The sequence below is a fragment of the Chiloscyllium punctatum genome, chromosome 40 (genome assembly GCF_047496795.1).
Source record: "Chiloscyllium punctatum isolate Juve2018m chromosome 40, sChiPun1.3, whole genome shotgun sequence".
NCBI classification, from domain to species: Eukaryota; Metazoa; Chordata; class Chondrichthyes; order Orectolobiformes; family Hemiscylliidae; genus Chiloscyllium; species Chiloscyllium punctatum.
In genome coordinates this window covers 35,130,670-35,158,433 of record NC_092778.1, presented here as the reverse complement: position 1 = coordinate 35,158,433, position 27,764 = coordinate 35,130,670, and the positions used below count along the sequence as shown (strand labels likewise).

Here is a 27,764-nt window from a genome sequence, read left to right as displayed (position 1 = left end):
CAGGTACTTATACATTCATCTATTTAACGTACTGACTGCTGTCAGGTATCATAAACAGTTACTGTTGAAATACAGAGCCAGATGTGAGTCTTGATCAGTGTAACGTTGAAGGGGACAGGAAGTCTATCTCCTTAATCTTCAAGTATCTGAAAATGAATCAGTTTGATGCAGAACCTACTTCAGGCAGAGTTTCCTGTCACTGCAACAAATACCGGATGTTTTCATTCTCTTTGTCTTAATAAGGTCAACATTTGGCATCTGTGGGCATCAAATTTTTTTTGAACATTCCTTTTGTTCAAAAAAAATGTTTGGTGATGCTTTGGTCAGATACATTAGGGACATTTAAGGACTTTTGGATAGGCACATGGAAGATAGTACAATGAAGGGTATGTAGGTTAGTCTGATCTTAGAGGAAGATAGAAGGTTAGCAAAACAACAAAGGGCCGAAGGGCCTGTACTGTGCTGTACTTTTCTATGTTCTATGTTAACCAATAATCTATTAAGATTCAATGCAATGCAAGGAATTTTGTGTCGGCAATTGCTGCCCTGTAATAACTTATGGCAGGGGTTGGTTGGGACCTGGCATTGACATTGATGCAAAGCTATGGAGATACCTTGGGGTGGAAATTGTACGAGATTGCCCTGGAACAATAGGGAAGATAGGGTGTCCGGTGCGGGGGTGCACCATGTAAAATCTTTGGAAGTTGCAAAATTGTAAAAATGAGTTTTTCCCATTCTACTCTGTATCCAATCTGTTCTGTGTGTATCCTGCAAGTGTGTGTTGGGACAGGGAGACCCCTACTCTGTTCAGTCTTATGTATTGAGCAAAGGGCAATTTACTCTGTTCAATCTTATGTATTGCACCATGCTATTTAAAGCCTGTCCATTACCTACAAGTCAGGAGTGTGATGCAATGGATGAATGTAGTTTCACCAATATCTAAGACGCTTGATTTCATCAAGGATGAAGCAGCTCACTTGATTTACAACCCCTGTTTATCTCTACCATCTTTAACATTATTTCTCTCCACCATTGGTGTACAGCAGATGCAGTGTGTACCATCTACAAAGATAAACTGCAGCAATTCACCATGGCTCCTTTGTCAGTTTCTTCCATACCCATGACCCCTTTTTACTTATGAGGACAAATAGCAGACGTCTGTGAATACTGCCACCTGATAGTTTCCTTCAATCCATATTCCATTTCAACTTTGAACTATATCACCATTCCTTCACTGTTGCTGGGTCAAAAACTTGGGACTGCCTCCCTAACAGGTAGCTGCACCTACATCAGATGGACGGCAGCAGTTTAAGAAGGCAGTGCTGCTTCTCCTTCTCAAATGAATTGAAGGACAGCAGCTACTGGCACTGACATCTTTCAGAAAAATAAAAGAAACTTTTCCTGGGAGTATTGATTGGTCAGATTAGAAGGTGTTTTTTGTACTCTAGCAGTTATATTTTGGCAGCAGTCTTCAGCCTCTCTGTCTATCCTCTCATTCGATCAATTGCAAACAGTTCTCTAATTAACAGCATTCATTGTACTGTATGTCAGCAAATAAGTATCAGTGTGTGGTGAGAGAAGCAGCTGAATAGCAATGGCATAGTTGCAGAGCACCTATGCCATCTGGTGGTGAAACTGAATAGTGTAGGCAGCAGAAACATCACATTTAACTATAGGCCAGCCAGGCAGCTCATGAAGCACTTGTTCTTTGTTCAAACTCATACTTCTAATGTGAATGGAAATTCCTTAATGGATACTGAAATAACTCAATTGAATACTTAATTGGAGGAGAACCAATTTCAATGAAGTAAGTATAGATAAATTGGAATCACAGAATGTCAGGGGAAAATATAATGAGCAATGGAGGAAGTGAGGACAGCAGATGCTGGAGACCAGAGTTGAAAAGTGTGGTGCTGGAAAAGCGCAGCAAGCCAGGCAGCATCCAAGGAGCAGGAGAATTGACGTTTCGGGCATTCCTGAAGAAGGGCTTATGCCCGAAACGTCGATTCTCCTGCTCCTCGGATGCTGCCTGGCTTGCTGCGCTTTTCCAGCACCACACTTTTCAATAATGAGCAATGTGCTGCCTTTAAAGAGGAGATCTTCTGCGTACAGTTAACCTACATTCCCACAAAGAGGGAAATGTGAGACAAACAAAGCTGGCGGCATCAGGATGAAGAAAGGCATAGAGACTAGAGTGAAGCAGAGAAAAGATATGCACGACAGAGCCCAGGTTGAGAATACAAGATAGAACCAGATTAAATACAGAAAGTTCAAACGGAAAGTGAAAAAAATACCAGAAGCATAGAAATCTAGAGTATAAGACGAAACTGGCAGCCATTCCCAAGTCTTTAATGGGCACGCAAACAGTAAAAGTGTGGTAAAAGGAGTGGAACTAATTCTGGGGTTAGAGGACTGATGCATGGCAGCAGAGGGCATGGCTGAGATACTAAATGAGTAACTTGCATCTGTCCTTACCAAAGAAGCAGGCCCTCCCAAAGTAATTACAAAAGAAGAAGTAGTTGAGATGGTGGATAAAAATTAGGCTGGCTATATTTAAAGTAAAAGGAAAGAAATCACCATAGTCCTACCAGACCAAAGGGCTGCTCTCATTAAAGAGAGATGACTGGTGGTGGTTTAACCTGAGGGTCACCATATCTCAAGTCAGGGGAGAGGCTGAGAAGGTAACCTCAGCCAGTGAGGGAATTGAACCCACACATGTTGGCATCACTGCATTGCAAACCAACCATTCAGCCAATTATGCTAATCAAACAAACTCATTTATGCCATCACTGAACCCACCTATTTCTACTTCCTCAACATCGCCCAATGTGATACACCTCTGTTGTAGCCTATCTGCTACTAAAATGCTCATTCATGCTTTCATTAACTCTAGACTTGATTATTCCAATGCACTCCTGGTGTACTCTATCCTAAGTAAATTTCAGATCATTTTAAATGGTGTTGCCTATGTCCAAACTTGCAGCAAACTCCATTCATCGATCATCCCTGTGCATATCAACCAACCACTAACCAAAAAACTTCTTGATTTTAATACTCATTTTTTCTCCCCCAAAGACCTCCACAGTCTCACCCTTTCCTATCCCAAATCTTCTCCAGCATCTCTGAGATGTTTGTGCTCCTCTAATTCTAACCTATTAAGCATCCCAGATTTTAGTCAGTCTACCACTGTTGAACTCAATTGTCCAAAACCTTGTAAATTTCTTTCTATTCCTCATTACCTCATTTTGCTCCTTTAAGATTCTCCTTGAAATCTATTTAATTTAGCATTGTTTTGATCATGTGATTTTTAAACACTTGGCATCAATTATTTTATAATATTCCTTTTAAGCCCCTTTACCAAATTTTGTAATGTTAAGGGCACTATATAAATATAAATAATTGTTTTTGAAGTCACTAGTGTTAGATCAGATGCATCAGAGGCACAAAGTAGAGCTGAAAATTGAGGCAGTACTGGATTTTAATCCCCTTGAAGCCAAAGGTTTGGAGAAATGTACATGACTAAATAAAGGCTGTAAAAATGAGCCCAGCATCTCCATGCCAGTTTAACCTCCGTAATGGAAAAAATTTAGAAGTTATACTCTGGACAAAATCACTTGGGTAAAGGTGGATTTATTAAGGAAAGCTTGCTCATATTTGTTCAGTGAACTTTATTAGGTTTTTCGATGAGGTAACACTAAGAGTGATAAGGGTGCTGTGGCTAATGTGGTTTTATGAACCTCTAAAAGGTGTTTGATAAAGTGCCAAAAAAATGGGCTTACAAGCAATGTTGAACCTCATGAAATAAAAGGACAGTGACAGTATGGATATGAACTTGTCTGACTGACAGGAAACAGTAGTGAAGAACAGTTACTTTTCAGATTACAGTAGGTTTCTTTGGAGATTGATAATAGGACCACTGCTTTCCTTAATGTATAGTAAATATCTAGACTTGGATGTGCAATATCAAAAATGACAGATGACACAAAAGTATCATGAACTGTGGGGAGGATAATGATAGATTTCAAGAGGAGTTAGAGAGTTTGGTGGATTAGTGAACATGTAGCAAATTAAATTTAATGCAGAGAAGTGTGAAGTGTTATATTTTGACAGCAAGAATGAGGAGAGGAAATGTAAGAAATGGATACCATTTTAAAAGTGTTGCAGGAGCAGAGAGACCTATGGAATATGTGTGTAGAAAACTTGTGAGGGCAGGTTGAGAAAGAGGTTATTAAGGTAAATGGGATCCATGACCTTATAAATAGAGGCAAGAAAGTTAGAGTGAATCTTCAAAAACACATTGGTTCTGCTTCAGCGGAAGCATTGAATGCAATAATGGACACTGCATTTTAGGAAGGATGTAATGGCATTAGCGAGTTATAGAAAGGATTTGGGGTGGCATGGTGGCTCAGTGGTTAGCACTGCAGCCTCACAGCACCAGGGATCTGGGTTTGATTCCAGCCTTGGCCGACTGTCTGTGTGGAGTTTGCATATTCTCCTCATGTCTGTGTGGGTTTCCTCCCACAAGCCAAACATGTGCCAGTTCGGTGAATTGGCTATGATAATGCATTTGCCTAGAGGTGCGAGGGAGGAGTGAAGGACTTCTGGGAAGTTTTTAAGTGGGTGAGATAAGGATAAGGACAGCTGGGTTACTGTCAGGGGGGGGGGAAAGGGAACCAACGGTCAGAGCAGGGATCCCCTGTAGCTGTTCCCCTCAGCAATAAGTATACCGTTTTGGATATTGCTGGTGGGGATGGCCTACCAGGGGAAAGCCATAGTTGTTAGGTCTCTGGCACTGAGCCTGGCACTGTGGCTCAGAAGGGAAGGAGGGGAAATAGAAAAGCACTAGTGGTAGGGGACTCAATAGTTAGACGGATTGACAGGAGATTTTGTGATCAGGAACAGGATTCCCGGAAGGAATGTTGCCTCCCTGGTGCCAGGGTCTGGGATGTTGCTGATCGGGTTTACAATATTCTGAAGGGGGAGGGTGAGCAGCCAGAAATCGTGGTACATATTGGCATCAATGATATAGCCAGGAAAGGGATTGAGGCTCTGAAAAGTGACTACAGAGAGTTAGGTTGGAAGCTGAAGAGCAGGACAAGTAGAGTAGTGATCTCAGGTTTGCTACCGGTGCCACGAGATAGTGAGGTGAGGAACAGTCAGCGAATGCAGCTTAACATGTGGCTGCGATGCTGGTGCAGGAAGGGCGGGCTTCAGATACCTAGGCCATTGGGATAGCTTCTGGGGAAGGTGGGACCTGAACATGAAGGACAGGTTGCACCTAAACTGGAGGGGCACAAATGTCCTGGGTGGGAGATTTGCTTGTGTGATTCAGGAGGGTTTAAACTAGTTTGGCAGGGGGTTGGGAATCGGAGCCACATGTCTGAAAGGGGATCAGTTGCAGGCGAGACAGTGACAGGATATATTTAATCTATCAGGAATGTTTCTCACGCGATGAAACAAAGGGATCGGTTAAAGTGTGTCTCCTTTAATGCAAGGAATGTCCAAAATAAGAGTGACGAACTTAGAGCATGGATCAGTACTTGGGGCTGCGATGTTGTGGCCATAACGGAGACGTGGGTTTTACAGGGGCAGGAGCGGTTGCTTGATGTTCCAGAGTTTAGAATGTTTAAAATGACCAGGGAGGGTGGAAAAAGAGGAGGGATATAGCATTGCTAATCAGAGAGTGCAACACAGCTACAGAAACAAAGATTGTTGAGGAAGGTTTGTGGACAGAGTCAGTATGGATGGAAGTTAGGGACAGCAAGGGATCAGCCACCACACTGGGGGTTTTCTACAGACTACCTAATAGCAGTAGAGAGATTAAAGATCTCATAGGCGGGCAGATTCTGGAAAAAATGCAAAAGTAGCAGGGTTGTTGTTATGGGTGATTTCAACTTTCCCAATATCGATTGGAACCTCCTAAGTGCAGATGGTTTGGATGGAGCCATTTTTGTCAGGTGTGTTCAGGAGGGTTTCCTTACTCAGTATGTAGACAGACCGATGAGGGGAGAGGCCATTTTGGATTTGGTGCTCGGAAATGAGCCAGGACAGGTGTCAGATCTTGTGGTGGGTGAGCACTTTGGTGAAAGTGATCACAACTGCCTCACATTTAGCATAGCCTTGGAGAGTGAAAGGTGCAGTTACCAAGGGAAGATATTTAGTTGGGGAAAAGGAAATTATGATGCGATCAGACAGGAGTTGGGAAGTACAGATTGGGAGCAATTGTTCCACAGAAAGGGCATAGCAGACAGGTGGAGACTATTTAAGGAGCAGTTGTTGCGAGTGATGCACAAATTTGTTCCTCTGAGACAGGTAAGAAGGGGTAAGATTAAGGAGCCTTGGATGACGAGAACAGAGGAACTTCTCGTCAAAAGGAAGAAGGCAGCTTATGTAAGGTGGAGGAAGTAAGGATCTAGCACAGATTTAGAGGATTACAGGCTTGCTAGAAAGGAGCTCAGAAATGGACTGAGGAGAACCAGGAGGGGGCACAAAAAAGGCCAGGCAAGAAGGATTAAGGAGAACGCAAAGGCGTTTTACTCATACATGGGGAATAAGAGAATGATCAGGGAGAAGGTAGGGCCAATCAGGGATAGCGGACGGAACTTGTGCGTGGAGTCTGAGCAGATAGGGGAAGTCCTATATGAGTTTTTTGCTTTGGTTTTCACTAAGGAAAGGGAACTTGTTGTAAATGAAAACTTAGAGGAGCTGGGATACAGGCTTGATCAGATCAAGATTGATGAAGTTGATGTGCTAGAAATTTTGGAAAACATTAGGATTGATAAGTCCCCAGGGCCAGACCAGATTTTTCCTAGGCTGCTCCAGGAAGTGAGAAAGGAGGTTGCTCAGCCGCTGGCGAGGATCTTTGCCTCCTCACTCTCCACGGGAGTCGTACCGGAGGATTGGAAGGAGACGAATGATGTTCCACTTTTCAAGAAGGGTAATAGAGAAATTCTTGGCAATTACAGACCAGTCAATCTCACGTCTGTGGTCAGCAAAGTTCTAGAAAGAATTCTGAGGGATAGGATTTATGACTATTTGGCAAAGCATAGCATGGTTAAAGGCAGTCAGCATGGCTTTGTGAGGGGCAGACCATGCCTCACAAATCTTATTGAGTTCTTTGAGGAGGTGTCAAGACAGGTCAACAGTCTAGCAGTGGATGTGGTGTATATGGATTTCAGCAAGGCATTTGATAGGGTTCCCCATGGTAGGCTTGTTCATAAAGTCAGGAAGTATGGGATTCAGGGAGACTTGGCTCTCTGGATTCAGAATTGGCTGGCTGATAGAAGGCAGAGAGTGGTTGTAGATGAAAAGTTTTCAGCCTGGAGGTCAGTGTTGAGTGGGGTCCCACAGGGCTCTGTTCTTGGGCCTCTGCTCTGTGTAGTTTTTATAAATGACTTGGATGAGGAGGTTGAGGGGTGGGTTAGTAAATTTGCAGATGATACAAAGGTTGGAGGTGCCTTTGATAGTATCGAAGGCTACTGCAGGCTGCAGCGCGACATAGACAGGATGCAGAGCGGGGCTGAGAAATGGCAGATGGAGTTCAACCTGGATAAATGCGAAGTGATGCATTTTGGAAGGTCAAACTCGAATGCTGAATATAGATTAAAGACAGGATTCTTCGCAGTGTGGAGGAAAAGAGTATATAGATCCCTCAAAGTTGCCACCCAAGTGAGTAGGGTTGTTAAGAAAGTATATGGTATTTTGGCTTTCATTAATGGGGGTATTGAGTTTAAGAGCTGCGAGGTTTTACTGCAGCTCTACAAGTCCCTGGTGAGACCACACTTGGAATATTGTGTCCAGTTCTGGTCACCCTACTATAGGAAAGATGTGGAGGCTTTGGACAGGGTGAAAAGAAGGTTTATCAGGATGCTGCCTGGACTGGAGGGCTTGCCTTATGAAGAAAGGTTGAATAAGCTCAGACTTTTCCCTCTGGAGAGAAGGAGGAAGAGAGGAGACCTGATCGAGGTATACAAAATAATGAGAGGAATAGACAGAGTCAATAGTCAGAGACGTTTCCCCAGGGCAGGATTGACTGGTATGAGAAGTCATAGTTTGAAGATATTAGGAGGAAGGTATAAAGGAGACATCAGAGGTAGGTTCTTTTCTCAGAGAGTTGTGAATGCATGGAATGTGTTGCCAGCTGAGGTGGTGGAAGCGAAGTCTTTAGGGACATATAAGTGACTGCTGGACATGCACATGGATAGCAGTGAGTTGAGGGGTGCATAGGTTAAGTTATTATATTTTACATTAGGATTAAGTCTCGGCACAACATCGTGGGCCAAAGGGCCTGTTCTGTGCTGTACTTTTCTATGTTCTATGGTCTAAATTGCCCATAGTGCTCAGGGAAGTGTAGGTTAGGTGCATTAGTCCGGGGTAAATGTAAAGGAATGGGTTTGGGTGGGATACTCTTCGGAGGGACAGCATGGGCTTGCTAGGCCGAAGGGCCTGTTTCCACACTGTAGAGATTCTATTCTATTTGCAAGGATGTTTCCAGGGGTAAGATTACATGGATAATTTGGAGAAGCAGGAGAGAAAAGAAGGTTAGAACTGAGATTTGATAGATATATTAAAAGTCATAAGAGATTTAAATTGGGGAGTTGGAGAAACTATTCTCATTGGCAGAAAGCCTGTGAACTGGAGGTCACCGATGTAATCTGATTGTTTATATTGGCATGAGAACCAATGGCAACATGAGGAAAAGTTGTGTTTTAAATGAAGCGCAAGATGAGGTATGGTGCCACATTTGGGGAAATGAAGCCCTAGCCTGAAACATACAGGTACACCTGAAAAATAACCAACTGATGCTAGGTTGGACTGTTTTTCATTAGGCATTGGGTCATAAGCAGTTTCAGAGTCTGCTGTCAAAATTGGGAGGTGATCAGAAGAGCTGAGAAAGAAACCAGAACTGACTCTAAGGAAGTGTCACTCGATCTGAAATGTTAACTCTGATTTCTCTCCATGGATGCTGCCAGACCAGCTGAGTTTTTCCAGCAATTTCTGTTTTTATGTCTTATTTAAGGTGGTCTCTCCACATGTGGAGTCCATTTCAAGCCCAAATATCTCACAGAATCTCATAGAACCCCTACAGTGTGGAAACAGGCCCTTTCACCCAACAAGTCCACACTGACCCTCTGAACAGAATCCCACCCAAACCTATTCTCCTACCCTATAAGTCGACATTTACCCCTGAGTAATGCATCTAACCTGCTCATCCTTGCACACTCTGGGCAATTTAGCATGGCCAAGTAATTCCTAACCCTGTGTCTCTCTACACTATACTTAGGTGACAGTGTCACTGGCACTAATTCTCTTCTCTGTGTCAGAGCAAATTACTGCAGATGCTGGAAAATACTGAAAACAAAAAATGTTGGAGATCACAGTGGGTCAGGCAGCATCCATGGAGAGAGAGCAAACTAATGTTCCAAGTCTAGATGACTCGTCATCAGGGTTGGCGTGAAGTGTGGAGGGGGCAGCATTTCTGCTAATTGTCGGCTACGTAGAACAGTCCATCTTCCATAGTTACACTGGCACCACTCCCCCCTCTTCCTCCGCTACATTGATGACTGCATTGGCGCCACCTCGTGCTCCCGCGAGGGGGTTGAGCAGTTCATCAACTTCACCAACACATTCCACCATGACCTTAAATTCACCTGGACCATCTCTGACACCTCCCTCCCCTTCCTGGACCTCTCCATCTCCGTCAATGACGACCAACTTGGCACTGACACTTTTTACAAACCCACCGACCCCCACAGCTCCCTTCATTACACCTCTTCCCACCCTACCTCCTGCAAAAATGTTATCCCTTATTCCCAATTCCTCCGCCTCTGCCGTATCTACTCTGAGGAGGACCTGTTTCACCACAGAACAAACCAGATGGCCTCCTTCTTTAGAGACCGCAATTTCCCTTCCCACGTGGTTGAAGATGCCCTCCAATGCATCTCATCCACATCCTGGAGCTCCGCCCTCAAACCCCACCCCTCTAACTGTAACAAGGACAGAACCCACCTGGTCCTCACCTTCCACCCCACCAACCTTCGCATAAACCACATCATCCGCCAACATTTCTGCCACCTCCAAATGGACCCACCACCAGGGATGTATATCCCTCCCCACCCCTTTCCGCAAAGACTGTTCCCTCTGTGACTACCTGGTCAGGTCCGTGCCCCCCCCACCGTGCTCCTCCCCTCCTGGCACCTTCTGCCACCGCATGATTTGCAAAACCTGCGCCCACACCTCCTCCTTCACCTCCATCCAAGGTCCCAAAGGAGCCTTCCACATCCATCAATGTTTCACCTGCACATCCACCAATATAATTTATTGTATCCGTTGCTCCCGATGTGGTCTCCTCTACATTGGGGAGACCAGATGCCTCCTCGCAGAGCGCTTTAGGGAACATCTTCGGGACACCCGCACTAATCAACCCCATCACCCTGTTGCCTAACATTTTAACTCCCCCTCCCACTCTGCCGAGGACAAGCAAGTTCTGGGCCTCCTCCACCGCCACTCCCTCACCACCCAACGCCTGGAGAAAGAATGCCACATCGTCTGCCCCAGGGCATCAATGTGGACTACACCAGTTTCCTCATTTCCCCTCCCCCCACCTTACCCCAGTTCCAACCTTCCAGCTCAGTACCATCCTCATGACCTGTCCTACCTGCCAATCTTCCTTCCCACCTATCCACTCCACCCTCCTCTCTGACCTATCACCTTCATCCCCACCCCCATCCACCCATTGTACTCTTGGCTACTGTCTCCCCAGCCCCCACACCCTCCCATTTATCTCTCCACCCCAGAGGCTCGCTGTCTTCATTCCTGAAGGGTTTTGCCTGAAACATCAATTTTCCTGCTCCTCGGACGCTGCCTGACCTACTCTGCATTTCCAGCACCCCTCTAATCTAGACTCAGATTTCCAGCATCTGCAGTCCTCACTTTTGCCTAGCATCTATGCTATAGTCAGGGTGTGGGGCAGGTGGGGAGTACTGGGGGAGAAAGGATGTTGATGGTGCAGATTAAGTGATTGGAATGTGAGAATGGCAGAACAATGGTGTGTCCAACCTGGAGAGAACAGATAGTCCCACTGGAGTAGGTGGGGGGGGGGGGATTGTGGAAGAGGACATGGTGACAGGGAATACAACCAGTAAAGCTAAAAGAAAGGGAAGGAATTGGGATATGTCACTTTATACCACAGTTATATTTAAATGTTACTGCTATTTTAATTTGCAAAGAAAAATTCATTACCGTGAAATTTCCTCCATGATCCTTAAATAGTGGTTGAAAGAATGGAGCTGGATTGGGAGGCATCACCCACACTGTCTTCCACAGTCTGTAACAAAACAAGGTGAATTAGTGAGTGAGAGGGAGGTGGAGTCAGGCTCAAATACAACCACATTGCCAATGCAGCCATTGTTGATTTGTATATTGAAAACTGCATCCACCAGGCTGCCATACACATGGACCTATAGAAGAAACCTAAGGGTATTATGATTGTTTTAACAGTGCATGCCATTCTGAATTTGATGTTCAGGCAACGCCTGGAGAATGAACACCTCATCTTCCATCTTAGGATCCTGCAACCACACGGGATCAATGTGGATTTCACCAGTTTCCTCATTTCCCCTCCCCCCCACCTTATCCCAGTCAGAAGCCTCCAACTCAGCATTGCCCTCTTGATCTGTCCATCATCTTTCCCATCCATCCGCTCCACCATCCTCTTTTCCCTATCACCTTCTCCCCTAACCTCATTAACCTAAAGCACTCTCAGCTACCATCCCCCCTCTATTAATCTCTCAGCCCCCTAGGCCCACAAGTCTCATTCCTGATGAAGGGCTTATGCCCAAAAAGTTGATTCTCCTACTCCTTGGATGCTGCCTGATCTGGTGTGCTTTTCCAGCACCGGACTCTCGACTTTGATTTTCAGGTGTTGAGTGAATGCATGGAAGATCTGATAGCTCCATAAATGTCCGGCCTTTCCTCTTTATCTATTCAAAACTATCTAATCCATGGGGTCTCAGCACTGTCCCAGTGGCAGATATTTACATCAGTCATTTCTTCACTGAGGTTGTGGGTACTGAGAGTGATGTGGGAACCTGGGAACAGTTTCATTAGATGTTGCAACCAGGTCTCAGCATTCTCTAACCCTGATGTAATTGCTCTCCACAACTCTTTCACTCTTTGCTTGGTATACATTCAATTCTCAAGTACAGTGGAGAGAGGGTGGACTATCATGCATTTATCTAGAATTCAACACCAGTTGAGAAAACATAGGATCCAGAATTTATGCAAATAGGTAAGTGGACCCTATCCTTGGCGTCCCATGTAACATGCACAGCTACCTCAGTAATGCACCTCACTACTGTAATTATGCTCATGTTTAAAGTGAGGTTTGACCCTATAGCCTTGAGTCAGAGGTACCAAGTGCATAAGCTTTCATAGGGAGATATTGAATTTTTCAGCCTTCCATGTCCTCACTGGCTTTTTTCTAGAGCAATTAGAACTAATTTCATTGCCATGCCCTCTCCCCATTGTCAGTAAGTTGTTTGGCTGCAAAGAGGAAATTTCGAAGGGACATACACTGAGAACTGAAAAAGCTATGGCAGGTGGAATTCAATGTTGGGAAGTGTGAGGTAATCCGCTGAAATTTAGGAAGTTAAATTCAAACAGATTCTTAATAAGAAGAGAATAGAAACTGTGTCATAAAAAAGGTGTTTGATGTCCAGATATTTAAATTACAAAAGGCTTATGCATAAATACAGTCATCAAAAAATACTAAAAGCCTTTGTCACAAGTTTTGGAATTAAAAAAGGGACATTGTGATGCTTCAATTGTATAAAACCTTTGTTTGACGTAGCTGGAATATTGCATTCAGCTCTGAGCATGGCATCTCAGTAACGATATATTGATCTTGAAGGAGTGCAGCATACACTAATCAAAAAAAACCCACAAGGACAAGAGCAGCAGATACATGGAAACACCAGCACATACAAGATCTCATCAAAGCCACACACCATCCCACCTTGGAACGAGATCATTGGTCTTTACTGTCAAAATTCTTCCCAGCGCTGTGGGTATTCTTACATCCACAAGACCCAATCTTCTCAAGGCAGCAGGACACCACCACAAATTCTAAGGTAATTATGGATTGGTAGTAAATACTGACTGAAACAGTGATTCCTGCATCCCATAAATTAATTTAAAATTATAATTCAAGGATAGGAGTCAGTTGAAAGTGAGTGCCAGTACAATCCAAGAGAACGGCTGATAAATGGCCGGTTTGAAGTTGATGCCACAGCTGCATATATTTTTATTTTTAGAGACTGAGTGTACCCTGCTTGCATTTTTATATTTTTAGCTAAACTGACAAGCAGCTTCCTGAGGAAATGTGATTGAGTAAAAGCGAGAGAAGGCAGTCAAGGACACCAACAGAATGTCTCTGGCATAAAGATGGCTATGCAGTCTCTGTATATTTTTCCACATTATGGAATATATCCACAGTCTTCCTAAGACCCACACAACCTGGTTTTAGATCATTAGTTCCTCTAAACAGTGATTTTCATTCTGTTGATGTAACACGAGCCATGCACAACAGACTAAACCCAAAATCTACGTGATGTTAGTTCCTCTAAACTGCAGCAGAAGTCCGGGTCTAACAATGCCTTCAGTTCCCCAAGAATCAGCAAGAAACTAACTCTAGTTTCTGGTCCTAATCATTTCATTTGTCCCTGTTGGAATTTGTGCATCTTTCTTCAAAGATTTGAATGAGTTTTGTACTGGTATGACCTGTAAAGCTCCCATGGTAAAATATCCTGCCAACAGTGGCTGTTAGGATCACACATGGGGAGCAGAAGGGATTTAATTTGTTGGCACCTTTCACAATGGGAGGTGATGGGAAAGTGTTTAATCTACTGGAATTCTGGACAATATGAACAAAGAAGGGCTTAGTCAATTGGAGTTCTATACAACAGATGTGAATTGGTAGGCTATTGAGATCTGCTTAAAACTGTGGAGATTCTGGTTTGATTTGTTTATTGAGATTGAACATCATGATACCCTGACTGTTTTTCATTCTGTACAGTTTTGGAATACTATGTACAATTCTGGTCTCCTGTTAAACTTGAAAGGGTTCAGAAAAGATTTAAAAGGATGTTGCCAGAGTTGGAGGGTTTAAGCTACAGGAAGAGGCTGAATTGGCTGGTGCTATTTTCCCTGGAGTGTCAGGCTGAGGGGTGACCTAATAGAGGTTTATAAAATTATGAAGGGCGTGAATAGTGTAAATGAAGGGTGTGGGAGTCCTTGACCAGAGGGCATAGGTTTAATGTGAGAGGGGAAAGGTTCAAAAGGGACCTATAGGGCAACATTTTCATTCAGAGAGTAGTGTGTATAATGAATGAGCTGCCAGAGGAAGTGATGGAGGCTTGGTATATGAATCTGGGTATCTGGGTATATGAATAGGGAGGGTTTGGAGGGTTATGGGCCACATGCTGACAAATGGCACTAGATTTATTTAGGATATCTGGTTGGCACAGACAAGTTGGACCAAAGGGCCTGTTTCCATGCTGTACATCTCTACGACTCTGTGAATGAACAGACTTTTATTAGATAATGGATTAACAAATCTATGTGAAGTTGCCAATCCTGATGTGTACAAACATTCCAGTAGGCATAAACAATCATTGGATAGTGATCAGAACTGGGAATGTGTTAGACATTGTGGAGAATGAATTAACAAATTGTTTGAATGGAGCGATAGACTTCCCAATATATAAACGGAATGCTTGGAAGTGTCCTGAGAGGAAAGTATGGCATTGTGTTGTTCCATAAATTGCTGTTTTAAAAAAGTATATGACAGTAATGACATCAGTCATAAGTAACTTGGACTGTAACTTATGGGTTAGAGTAATAAAAATGGCAGACGTAGAGCTCTGAAAAAATACCAATTGATGAAGTCCATTTTAAAAAAGTTTTTTAAGAGTTACATCAGAAGGTCTTGGTTCAGGGAAATAGATTGGAGTAAACAATTACAACTGTTTTCACATGAATAGACTTTCTTTAAAAATTTGGGAATAGATACATTGTCATGCACCTTTTAATTTGACCAAAATATGCTGTTTCATGGAGCATGTCTTTCATTAATTCAATGGGCTGATTAGATAGAACTTGAGTTCATCATTCAAAGTCTGATCACGCACAACACAACAAAGTGGCTTGTAATCACACAAAAATATTGTTGTAAACTGTAGAGGGAAGGAAACTGACTGCTAAATGGTACTTTTATTTCTCATTCTAACTCAAGGATCCTGAGGCATAAGATCTGCTAACGCAGCACAAAAACCCCACAAGAATTAACCATTCCATGTCCGAGTCTGACTACGTAGTCAGAATGATGCTGTCCTGTTGGGGGAGAGGACATATCCCAGGGATGATAATGATGTAGCCTGGGACATTGTCTGTAAGTTATGTTTCTATGAGAATGATTGTCTCAGATTGTGCTTGACTCATCTGTGGGACAGCTAATTTCATACAATAAAATCATGACTAATATGATTGTAATCTCAAATCTGTATTCCAGATAATCTTTCAGTCCCCGTTTAACAAGAACCTATCTCTCATGGCATTAAAATTACTGAAAGACTCTGCTACCCTCAGTTTTTCAGGACAGTCTTCCAAAGACTCTTAGTTCTTACAGAAAATCGTTTATTCTCATCTTTCTCATCTCATCTATGTTTCTCATTTCTGGTTTAAATGGATGACCCCTGATTTTTAAAGAAGGACCCTGAGTTCTAAGTTATCCCATAACAGGAACAATCTTCGCCACATCTACTTGTGAAGACTTGTATGTTTCAATCAAGTCATCTCTTATTCTTAAAAGCCTAGACTGCCCCTACCTTTCCTCATATGGTATCCCTTCAATTCAAATATTTATCTAGTAAACCTCTCTGAAATGCCTCCAAAGCATATCCATCCTTCTGTAAATAAGCTGACCAATACCATGTACAGTACTCCAGATATAGTCTGCTCTAGTTTTGTAATTAATTCCCCTCATGATAAATGACAACATTCTAATAGCTTTACCAGTTTTTAATTAAGACAGGATTAGGTTTGACATTAGAACAAAACAAAGAACTACAGATGCAGGATATCTGAAACAAAAACAGAAATTGCAGGAAAAACTCAACAGGTCCAGCAGAATTCGTGGAGAGAAAACAGAGTTAATGTTGAACCACTTCTGAAGGAAGATCACTGGACTCAAAATTTTCACTCTGCTTTCTCTCTACAGCTGCTGTCAGACCTGTTGAGTTTCTCCAGCAATTTGTGTTCCGTTTGTCATTGTTGTTGCTAGTGTCGTGCTCAATGCTGGTGATCTGTCAGATTTTATTCCTTTTCATAGCTTTCATAGCTGTTTGGTACAACTGAGTGGCTTGCTAGACTATTTCAGATGGCAGTAAAGAGTCATCCATGTTACTCTAGATCTGAAGTCACATGTAGGCCAGAGCAGATAAGGATGGCAGATTAAAGAAGCATAGAGGATTTAGGAGAAACTACTGGAACTGGTGCATAAGGAAGAGTAGGAGAAAGTTTAGGAAAGAGCTGGCGAGAATTTAAGAGAAAGAAGGATTGAAGGGCACCAGAGAGCGAGGGTGCAAGAGAGAAAGAGAGCAAGAGCGCAGGCACGAGAAAGAGCAAGGGCGAGGGTGTGTTAGAGTGATGGCATAATGGAGTGTGAGGGCTTGAGAGGGAATGAGGGCATGAGAGAGAGACTGAGGGCATGAAAGACAGTGAGGGCATGAGAGTGTGAGGACATGAGAGAGCAAGAGAGAGCAAGGACGTGAGAGAACGTGTGTGCAAGGGTATGAGAGAGCGAGTTAATGGGAATGAGGGCATGAGAGAGCGTAAGTGTTGCTGAGTGTCCATTGTGTGATATTCACAAAAAATGAAGTAGCATAGGTTTCTTGGATGTACATCAAGAACGTACCATCATTCCAGTGTTGTCCCTAGTAAATAGGCTATGTGGATTGTAATAGAACAAGAGCACATGACGAGAGAAGGTACTGTCAATGGTCTTACCTTTGAGGTACATTAAACTTCAGCACTGCCACAAGAAGAACCATTGTAGGGATGAGGCCACAGATAATTGGAAGCCATTGTACCTGAAGAGGTGTCTTGCACTGTGCTAAAGAACACAATAAAAATCTAGATTATTATATTAATAGTGGCTTTTCCAAATTTTAAATCAAGTGTGTAGTTTTAGACGAGTTTTCTCTCTTGAAAGCTTGTACCCAGATCCAAGTCTACGCCAGCGTGACACTAGCTGTACATATATATTCTGATATATGGACAGGAGCAAAGCAGAAAAAGCAATGAATACTCAGCTGGTCTGGAAGTGCCTGTGAATAGACAACTAGAATTAACATTCCAAGTCAATAACTTTTCATCAGAACTTGGAAAGCTTTGGGATGTAACAGATTTTAGGCAAGATAGGGAGAGAGGCACAAACTGGCAGGTGATAAAGATGGAAGGCAGGAAAGACTGAATGACAGAATAAGTGATAGTGCAGAGCAAGAGGACACGATAATGTGTTTTTTAATTAATTCACGGTACTTGAGCATCATGGCGCGGCATGGTGGCTCAGTGGTTAGCACTGTTGCCTCACAGCTCCAGGATCCCAGGTTCAATTCCTGCCTCAGACAACTGCCTGTGTGGAGTTTGCACATTCTCCCTGTGTCTGCGTGGGTTTCCTCCAGGTGATCCGGTTTCCTCCCACAGTCCAAAGATGTGCAGGCCAGGTGAATTAGCCACGCTAAATTGCCCATAGTGTTAGGTGTCAGAGGGAAATGGGTCTGGGTGGGTTCCTCTTCGGAGGGTCGGTGTGGACTTGTTGGACCGAAGGGCCTGTTTCCACACTGTAAGGAATCTAATCTAATCATCGTTGGCTGGCCAGCATTTATTGCTCATCTCTACTCTTACCATAGAAAACATCCTATACGGATGCATCAAATGAACACAGTCCGCCGATTTCTCAGCAACAAACTCCAACAAGCAGACAAAACACGTCCAGAAACCCTAGCCTATGTCAAAGACATCTCAGAAATGACTGCCAGACCACTCAGACCCTTGGCATCATGGTAGCCCACAAACCCACCAACACTCTAAAACAGTACCTAATGAACTAGAAATACCCTATACAGACAAGAAGCAAAACTAATGTCATTTACAAAATACCTTGCAAAACTGTAACAAACACTACATTGGATAAACAGACAGAAAACTAGCCACCAGGATACATGAACACTAACTAGCCACAAAAAGACATGACCCACATACAGATGAGGAAGGACACCACTTCGACTGGGACAACACATCCAACCTAGGACAAGCCAAATGGAGATAGGTATAAGAATTTCTAGAAGCATGGCATTCCAACCGAAACTCTACCAACAAACACAATGATGTCACCAACCCAAGGAAACCTAAATACATAAATAGAAAGCAGGCTATGCCACCAGTGTGTCATCCAGGGGCTCACTGATGATATTACCTAGTCTGGTGATGAAACGTCTAAAAATGAATCTTCCAGCTCAGCGAGCAAACCTACATCCAGGATGCATTCAAAGTATGTTTTGGCAACTGCTGTTCCCAAGACTGCAAGAAACTACAGAGAGTCATGAACACAGTCCAGTCCATCATGCAAACCAGTGTGATCTATTAACTCCATCTATACTGCTCGCTGTCTCGAGAAAGCAGCAAACATAATCAAAACTCCGCCCACTCTGGAATCCTTTTCAATTGGCTAGAGGTTGTAAAGATTTGCATACATGTGTGAATATCTTCAAGAACAGCTTCGTTCCCACTATATTAGATTTCTGAATGGACCTCTCAAATTCTAAATTTAATGTTGATCTTGCTCTCTGTGCACCTTCTCTGCAGCTGTAACATTGTATTATTCGCTTTGTTCTACCACCCTAATGCACTTTATATTGTTTGATCTGAGTGCATTACATGCAAAACAAAACTCTTCACTGTACCTAAGTACATGTGACAATAATAAATCAAAAAGGTGGTGTTGAGCTGCCTTTTTGAACTGCTGCAGTCCACCTGTGCAAATATCTGCCACTACATATCTATTGACCTGTTTTTCAACTTAATTTGGCAATTCATTTTAGCCAGGTCTGCTCTAATGTCCTTATAATTGCCTTATTTAAGTTTTAAAAAAATAATGTTGGATCCACTACTCTCTCCCTCAAAGCAAATACAAACTGCTACCATGCAATGGTCACTGCTACATGGGGCACCTTCACTATCAAATCATTAATTGTTCCCATCTCATTGCACAATATCAGGTCTAGAAAAAGCTTGCTTCTAGTTGTTTCCAGACCTGCTGTTCTAAGAAATTATTCCAAAAATATTCTATGAACTCCTCTGGTCGGCTATTTCTCCCATTTAACTTTTCCATTCTATATGTGGATTAAAATCTGCCATGATCATTGCTTTGCTTTTTAACAAGCTACCACAAGATTAGATTACTTACAGTGTGGAAACAGGCCCTTCTGCCCAACAAGTCCACACTGCCCCGCCGAAGCGCAACCCACCCATACCCCTACATCTACCCCTTACCTAACACTACGGCCAATTCACCTGACCTGCACATCGTTGGAGCGTGGGAGGAAACCGGAGCACCCGGAGGAAACCCACGCAGACACGGGGAGAATGTGCAAACTCCACTCAGAGAGTCGCCTGAGGCAGGAATTGAACCCGGGTCTCTGGCGCCCATGAGGAAGCAGTGCTAACCACTGTGCCACCGTGCCGCCCACAATTTCTTCCTTTTAGCTCCACACTACATCCTTGTTTTCTGAACTTGGGTCATTTCTGTCAATTGTGCTAATACCATAATTAATGAACAGAGCCACCTCTCCACCTTTTCCTAGACACTTGTCTTTCTCAAAGGTCTTGTATCTTTAATATTGAGGGACAAATATATGTCATCCCGCAGCCATATTTCTATTATGGCTACGAGTTTGCACTTAATAATTTCTATTTATTAGTTTCCTTTTGAATGCTATGCATACATGTCCAGTCTTCAGTTTTATTATTTTGTAACCTCTAGCTTTATCTATTGATTTGCTCTGGGACTTGTATTCCCTATTCGTTCTTGTCATAGTTTGTTTCTCATTTTCCATATTTATGCCATCCTCTTTTACCTTGTCTTTACACCGTGATTTGCCACAGTCCTTTACTCTTGCCAGATTTGATCCTTTGCTCCAACTGTTTAGTTTAAAAGCTGCTGTACTTCCCTATTTACACAGATAACAAGAACCCCAGCCCCAGCACAATTCAGGTGAAGACTGTCCCAATGGTACAAATCCCAAATTCCCCAGTACCACATGAACTGGAACTCACTTCCCTCACACCAATCTTTCAGCCACATGTTTGTCTCTCTCACAAAAACAGAAATTTCTGGAAAAACGCAGCAAGTCTGGTACTATTTGTGGAAAGGAAGCAGAGTTAACATTTTGAGTCCAGTGACCCTTCTTCTCAACTGATGGTAGCTGGGAAAAGATTGGGTTTTTTTGATAAATACAACCTTTTCCTAGCTACCATTGGTTCTGAAGAAGGTTCACTGGACCTGAGATGTTAACTCTGCTTCCTCTGCACAGGGGTTACCAGACCTGCTGGATTATTCCAGCAATTTCTGTTCTTGTTTCTGAATTCCAGCATCCACAGTTCTTTCCGTTTTTTTGTCTCTAATTTGATTTGCCTGCACCAATTTGCCTTTTCCTCAAGTAATAATAATCCAAGATTAGATTCCCTATGGCGCGGAAACAGGCTCTTCGGCCCAACAAGTCCACACTGACCCTCCGAAGAGCAATCACCCAGACTCATTCACCTACTCCTTACTAATGTACCTGTCACTATGGGCAATTTTAGCATGACCAATTCACCTGACCTGCACATCTTTGGACTGTGGGAGGAAACTGGAGCACCTGGAGGAAACCCATGCAGGCACTGGGCGAATATGCAAACTCCACACAGACAGTTGCCTGAGGCTGGAATCGAACCTGGTTCCCTGGCACTGCGAGGCAGCAGTGCTAACCACTGAGCCACTATGATTATGACCTTTAAGATTCTGCTTTTTAATTTGATGCCTAGCTTATCATACTGACAACATAGAACCTCCTTCTTTGTCCTACCCATGCCATTGCCCAACTGACATGAGCAACAACTGGATCCTTTCCCTTCCACTACAAGCTTCTCGCAGTCCCGAACCCTGGTACCAGACTGACAACACAGCTATGCGGAGTCATACTCTTTGCTGCATAGAATGGTGTCAATCACTTTGCCTAGACTTTCCCTTACTATTACTACATTCCTTCTTAACTCCTTCCATTTCAATGGTTTCATATAACATGCTGCCAAGGGTAGTTAGCTTATCCACCTTGTAGTCCTCACTCTCATACAGACAAGTTGAAAGAACCTGAAACCTGTTAAATTATTGCAAAGGCTCCTGCACTCTTGTTTCTGGATACCCTCACCTGCTTTGCTCACAGTCACACCCTTCTGTAGCTGAACCCCACCCAACGCCAGTCAAAAAACCCTGTCCCAAGACTACTTCCTGGAACAAGGAATCAAGGAAATGTTCTCACTCTCTGCAAACATCACAGTGCCTGCAGTTCAACTTCCCACTCAGTAACTCAGGGCTAATGCTGCTTGATTTTACTGCAGACAGGTCTGTCCTGGCTAAAACTGGCATCCAGGAGTTCCCATATGTTGCTGTGATACATCATTTTCTTCCTTAAGTCTCCCTCTCACATTCGCAGACATCCATCCACTTTATGTCCTATTGTTGAGATTTCATTACTACCGCAAGATGGATTTCAGCCATAAGCAGAGTGGTGCAATACATTTGAGAGAAGAAAGAACGTAAAAGCACACACAAAAAAACTGTTGAGTTCCAAGAAGATGGAGGAGCATGCAGAGGCAGGTTAAAACCTAATCAAGGACTACAAGATACTTTCCTGACTGAATCATAACAGCAGGAAGTTTATATGGAAGATTAGTTTGTCTATACCTCAGAGTACTGTGTGTGGTTCTGAACACCACAGTACAGGAGAGATGTGAGGGTCCAAGAGATTTACAAAGGATGTTATTAAAATGCAAAATTTTAGCAAAGCTTGGTGGAAGATGCCTCTTGCATTCCACCGTGTCATAGATTTTTTTTTTGTCCTTTCCTCCCCTTCTCCCTTTCCCTGCATTGCTTATAACAATTGCTTTTCAGAAAATGCCCAATTCTGATGTCAGGGCATCAACCTAAAGATCAACTCTGTTTTTCTGTCAACAGATCTTGTCAGACTTGCTGAGAATTTCCAGCATTCTCTGTTTTTATTATGCTCTCTTACTTGGCCTGAGTAACCGTGAGAAAAACAACCAGCCCCTGCTCAGTATTTAAGCATCTGTAAATCTTGGCAGGCTTAGAACTGGAAGAAGGTGGTGATACGAGTGTTCCATTGACTATGATGGGCATTACAGCTGTCCAAAAGCAAGTAGAAAATCACTGCTTAGGTTTATACATGGATGATGCATGCTTGGATGTGGATTTGGCAATTGTGTCAGAATTTTCAGTAACTTCAGCACCAAGATGGAAATGGAGGATAGATCAAGGCTCCTGTACAAGGCTGTCATCAGTCAAGGAGGTCTAATTAACTTCTGCACTTATTGACATTCCTATAATGCACTGCTGACACTTAGAATGGACACTTGATGCTGGAGGAGCCAGCGAAACTGAAAACCAAAGCAATTGATAACTCTCAAGAGCAGAGGGGAATTGGGAGGGAGGGGAATAAGGTTAACATGTCCCAGTGAAAAGTGATTGATGTCTTGAGAGCTTATGTGGGTTGTATACAACAGGAACCAGAATTTTATCAGTCGTGACAGAAATAACTTCACATCACAGTATTAGTGATGCAGGTGAGCAGAGTGAGATCCCCACAATAGAAACCCTCCTCACGTTAACCATCACCCTGTCTCTTCTATTTCCTCCTCATCCACCTTTTCTTGAAGAGAAAAACCAGCACTACTTGGAAATGAACATATTGGACTTCCATTTTGAAGTTTATGCGATGCTTCATGTCTCATTCACTAGTTTTAATATTTTATTCCTTCTGGGCAACCTTTTTACTGTTCTCAATGTTCCTCTTCATCCCCTCTCTACTCTTCACATTCTCCTTCCAATATTCTCTGTTCTTCCCTGGATAGGTCCTCGCCTTGCTTACCAATCCAAATCCTTTCCTCTATGTTTTGCTAACATGTACTTCAGATCTGTGAGAACTTGGCGTTGTCCAATTCTACTCAGTTTTGGAATTGAGACCCTTTTAGCAAAGAAATCCATTGATTGACCCATAATTTTTGAATGGATCACTGACCTGTCTTCCACTTCACCTTAGGGCTCCAGTCACTCCAGGTCCCTGTATAATCAGAGTTTTCTGCAGGGCGAATGCGGATCTGTGCTGAATGCTCTGTGCTCGAATCTAACTCGGAGGCCACTAGTGCGAAAACTCTCTGGTTATTTCTGATATGCTTGACTTTCTGTTGCTGTAAATAAAAATCAATAATATCATTACTCTTTGAAAATGTAAACCCTTCGGTCTACTGAATCAGTGTTTCCAGCAGATAGATTGTGCTCACCAAACTCTTACTCTCATGATCTGGTCTCCATGGTACCAGTATTCAGCTGATTGAAATTCATTATGGAATAGGATTAGCTTGGGGCTTATTGGATATCATTCTCATCCGAGAGTCAAAAGTTTCTGTTTCAAATTATATTCCATCAAAATTTGAGCCAAACCAGCATTACAGTCTAGAGGGAAAACTGCACAGATGGGGAAATCACTGAAGAAATACTACACTGGTAAAGTAACAGTCCTAAGGGAGAGCTGTACTTAAAGGGTCAGCACTAAGGGAGTTCTGCAGTATAAAAGGGGTATCATTGAGAAAATCACAGTGGCAGAGGGTAGTTGAAGAACACTGCACAAGCAACAGGGAAGTACTGAAGGAACATTGCATTGTAGAAGGATCAACATTGAGGAAGTGTTACACTGTAGAAGAAGAAGTACTGAGGGAGTGATGAACAAATGAAAGAGCTTCAGTGGGAGAACATTGCACTATAGAAGGGACAAGAAGGAAGGAGTATTACAGTGTAGAAGTGGCAGTATTGAGGGAATGATGAACTAGTGGAAGAGCTGTACTGTAAAAGGTGCAGTAATAAACAAATGTTGCACTGGCAACAAACATCAATGACATTCAGGCTAGGTTTGAACTGAAAGCAAGGCAGTGAGGAGACTGCAACCACAGGAGGTTAGTCTACTATTCTTCAGCACTTGCTACATGATCCATGGCACTCAGGAACCATCATCTGACCATGAGAGGGAGAGCTGTTAGCAATCTGTCTGGAAAAATCTCCCATCCCAGCCAGCATTCCCTCTTTAAGTGGGGTATCTTCCTTCATCTGAATACAATTTTTAGTTTTAATGTTAATGGGCTGTCTCTTGTACTGAGACAGAAAACACAACAGAAATGGGAAAAGAATACATGAAAGATTTTTAGCCTTTTCCTCAATACTTGATATGGAAGGAACCTCAATTTGTGGGAAATGAGGTTTATCAGCAGAATGAGGAAGTTCATTAGGCAGTCACTAGAGGGCGCTGCGAGATGACATTGCATGAGGAATAAACCTGAGAACTGCAGGATAATAGAATATTCCAGGACACAATCCCATCTATATTTCACATGAATCACACAAACTAATCCCACCCCCACCCACACCCCATACACTGCAAAATCTCACCAGCTTTAACCCATTCTCCCACACACTGCCCTGATCCTTTAATATCTCACCCAATACAATCACACTCTCCTGTTCTCTTGTCCCTTTATTGTTTATCCAGTTCAAACAACAACCTAATTCTCTTCTTATGAAATTCCTGAAGTTTGTTCTAATCAGTCAGGGTTTCAGAATCCTATTTCCTGTGTTAAAGTGTTTTCTTAGCTTATTTTACATTACGATTTAACCTCTTAGAATTGTACCACTGACTAGAAGAAGCATTTTTTTTTGTTGGTTCATGAAATGCAAGTGCTGCTGACTCAGCCGGAACTTCTTCTATCCCTAAATGCCCTTGGGAATGATATTTAAGAGTCTCATTCTTCAATCCATGCAGTACAACTGGCGGAGCCACACACACAGTACTCTGTGGAAGGGACACTATGACTTTGACCGAGTAATGGTGAAGGAGAGATGATACAGTTCCAAGAAAGGATGTTTGTGTGATATGGAGAGGAACTTGCAGGTGATGATGTGCCCATGTATTTGCTGCCATTGTTCTCCCAGTTAGTATGTTTGGAAGAAGTTGTTGAAGAACTCTTGGCAAATTGCTACAGTACACCTTGTAAATGGTACCTTTGCGACTGTGCTTCAGTGATTGAGAGAGTGAATGTTTCACGTACTGGATTGGATGCCAGTCAACAGGTTTTTTTGTTCAAGGTGACCTGAAACTTCTTGAGCATTATCAGAGCTGTGATCATCCAGGCAAGTAGCGTGTATTTCATTCGGTTTGTGCCTATAGATGGTGGACAGCTCTAGGGAGGCAAGACATGATTATTCATGTCAGTGCTTCAGCTTTGTGTTTTGCATTGTCATCTGAGGTCCTCTATTGTTGAAGATGTTTGTGGAATCTCTATATTTAGTTGTCTATCACTATTTATAATGTAATATGACAGGACTGCTGAGCTTTGATCTGATGTATTCACGGTGGGATTGCTCAGTCCTGTCTAATGCATGATGCTTCTGCAGTTTATCATGCAAGTAGTCCTGTTTTTGTAGCTCCACCCAGTGTGCACTTCATTTTGAGGCATGGCTGGTGCTGCCCTGGTATGCTGTCCTCACATTCCTCACTCTTTACTCTATATCCTTCCCTTTATTCCATACATCCCTCACTAGTGAGAGTTAGTGAGTAGCTCAGTGAGAGTTAGTACCTAAAGAAAATTATTACAGTGCAGTTCAGTCTCTGTAGATCCTGCACAACTGAGAGCCAACTTGAGTGCAAGTTGTGCCCTAGCAATAGTCAGTATTTGTGGAACATGTACTCAGTGAGTGTAACTATATTCAAGTGAGAGTAAAGGTCTATGTGAATGTATCCTACTGATGGTCAATCCCTTTAGAACCTATTGCCCAATGAGAGTCAACATGTGTGATGCTGTAAACCAATAAGAATCTAGTGCCTCCAGCATCAATGAAGATTCTTAGCTCTGGTAAATCAAATTAGAAGAAAGTGCCTAGATATTCTTTTGTTTTTATTTAGGTTGGGGAAGAGTTTTGGGAGTCATGCCCACCACATCTTGAAAGAGCTCAGAGGCAGCTACAAGAGTTGCTGGATGCGGAAACATTTGTTTGGGGGAAAGGTGGATGTTGGTGATCTGGGTCTTTGTCCAGTTGTTAACAAAAACACTAAAGTACCTCCAACTTCCATTCCTGACAGCCTCTCAGCCACACCCCATTCATTGGCCATGCCCCTTAGATGCCAACCTGTGCCACCTCATGTTCTGCACTTACCCCTATGTTCCTGTATACGTTCCAAGTTATCTCAAGGCTCCTCTAATCCCCATAGTCGGTAATATCCTCTATCCTGACCTATGCCTCTGTACCCATCCATCATGGTCTGTACAGTCCCTGTAGTGCCATTCTATGCCAACCAAAATGCTACCATCCATTGCTTTCCCATGACAACTCATCCAATGTCCAACATGGGCAGACCTCAGAGACATGTTGGGATTGAATAATGTTTACTGCAGACTGTTCAATGGTTACCCTCAGGCTTCTGAATTTGATGAATGAAATAGCTAAAGCACTTTTTCTTTTAAGACTGCAGTTTTAAAAAAAATGAACAGCCAAGAGGTTTAAATGACTTGACAGTTTGGTAGGTTCAATGAAATTTAAAAACATTTTACGTACATTTATGTCTACTTTCAACAACCTTGAAAAGTATTTCACCACTCCCAAAGCAGATTTGAAGGGTCACCATACTTTTGTTTTTAGTTTTATTGTCACATGTACTCAAATGAGCATAGTGAAAAGTTTACAAGTCACCACGCATCTTAGGTACAAAGATACTCAGGTAGAGCTTCTTGGGATGCTAACTCATCGCAGATGCTGTCAGACCTGCTGATTTTCTCTAGCAATTTCTGGTTTAGTTCCTTTAAATCCATACTCCAGTGATAACCAGCGCTGCTTGAACTCATCTGCCACTGGAATCAGTGTCTCTAGAACCTTAATGAACGTTTTCAGTACAGTACAGAAGACAATAATGCACAAACAATTCTGTATGAGTACAGTGAGACGATTAGGCCATTTTCTTACCTCCCAGCTATCTTCTTTCCTCTTGTACCTCAACTCGTATTCAAAATCATCTAAGTAATCCATCTCATCATAGGCTATTTGCCAGGTGAAGTTGTACGATTCACATGGAGAGATATACGAAACATTCAGATTGAATGGTGGAAGAAGTTTTACTGTAGCGACAAAGATATGTTTGGCAAGTTTGAATAATGAAATACAAAATGGACACTACTTACAAATCAAAGTCCTTACTGGGTCAGGATTGTGGAGCAGACACTGTAACTGTAATTGAGGTTTTGTGAAGGCTGTATGTAGTCAAGTGTATTGACAAGATTGATGCTGATTATGCAAAATACTGGACATATACAATTTAAATCAGTAATGA

General features: G+C 42.7%; 1 protein-coding gene across 2 annotated transcripts in view; it reads right to left on the bottom strand.

Moving 5' to 3' along the window:
* The window catches only part of LOC140464456 (interleukin-21 receptor-like), a 63,231-nt gene that overhangs the window by 16,097 nt on the left and 19,370 nt on the right, over positions 1-27,764 (bottom strand). For both annotated transcript variants that reach the window (XM_072559523.1, XM_072559524.1), the window contains exons 5-8: positions 27,401-27,552; positions 23,415-23,583; positions 17,065-17,170; positions 11,242-11,326 (exon numbers count right to left, since the gene is read on the bottom strand). In XM_072559523.1, the coding sequence (XP_072415624.1) occupies positions 11,242-11,326; positions 17,065-17,170; positions 23,415-23,583; positions 27,401-27,552 (512 nt within the window). The remainder of the gene's footprint in view (positions 1-11,241; positions 11,327-17,064; positions 17,171-23,414; positions 23,584-27,400; positions 27,553-27,764) is intronic.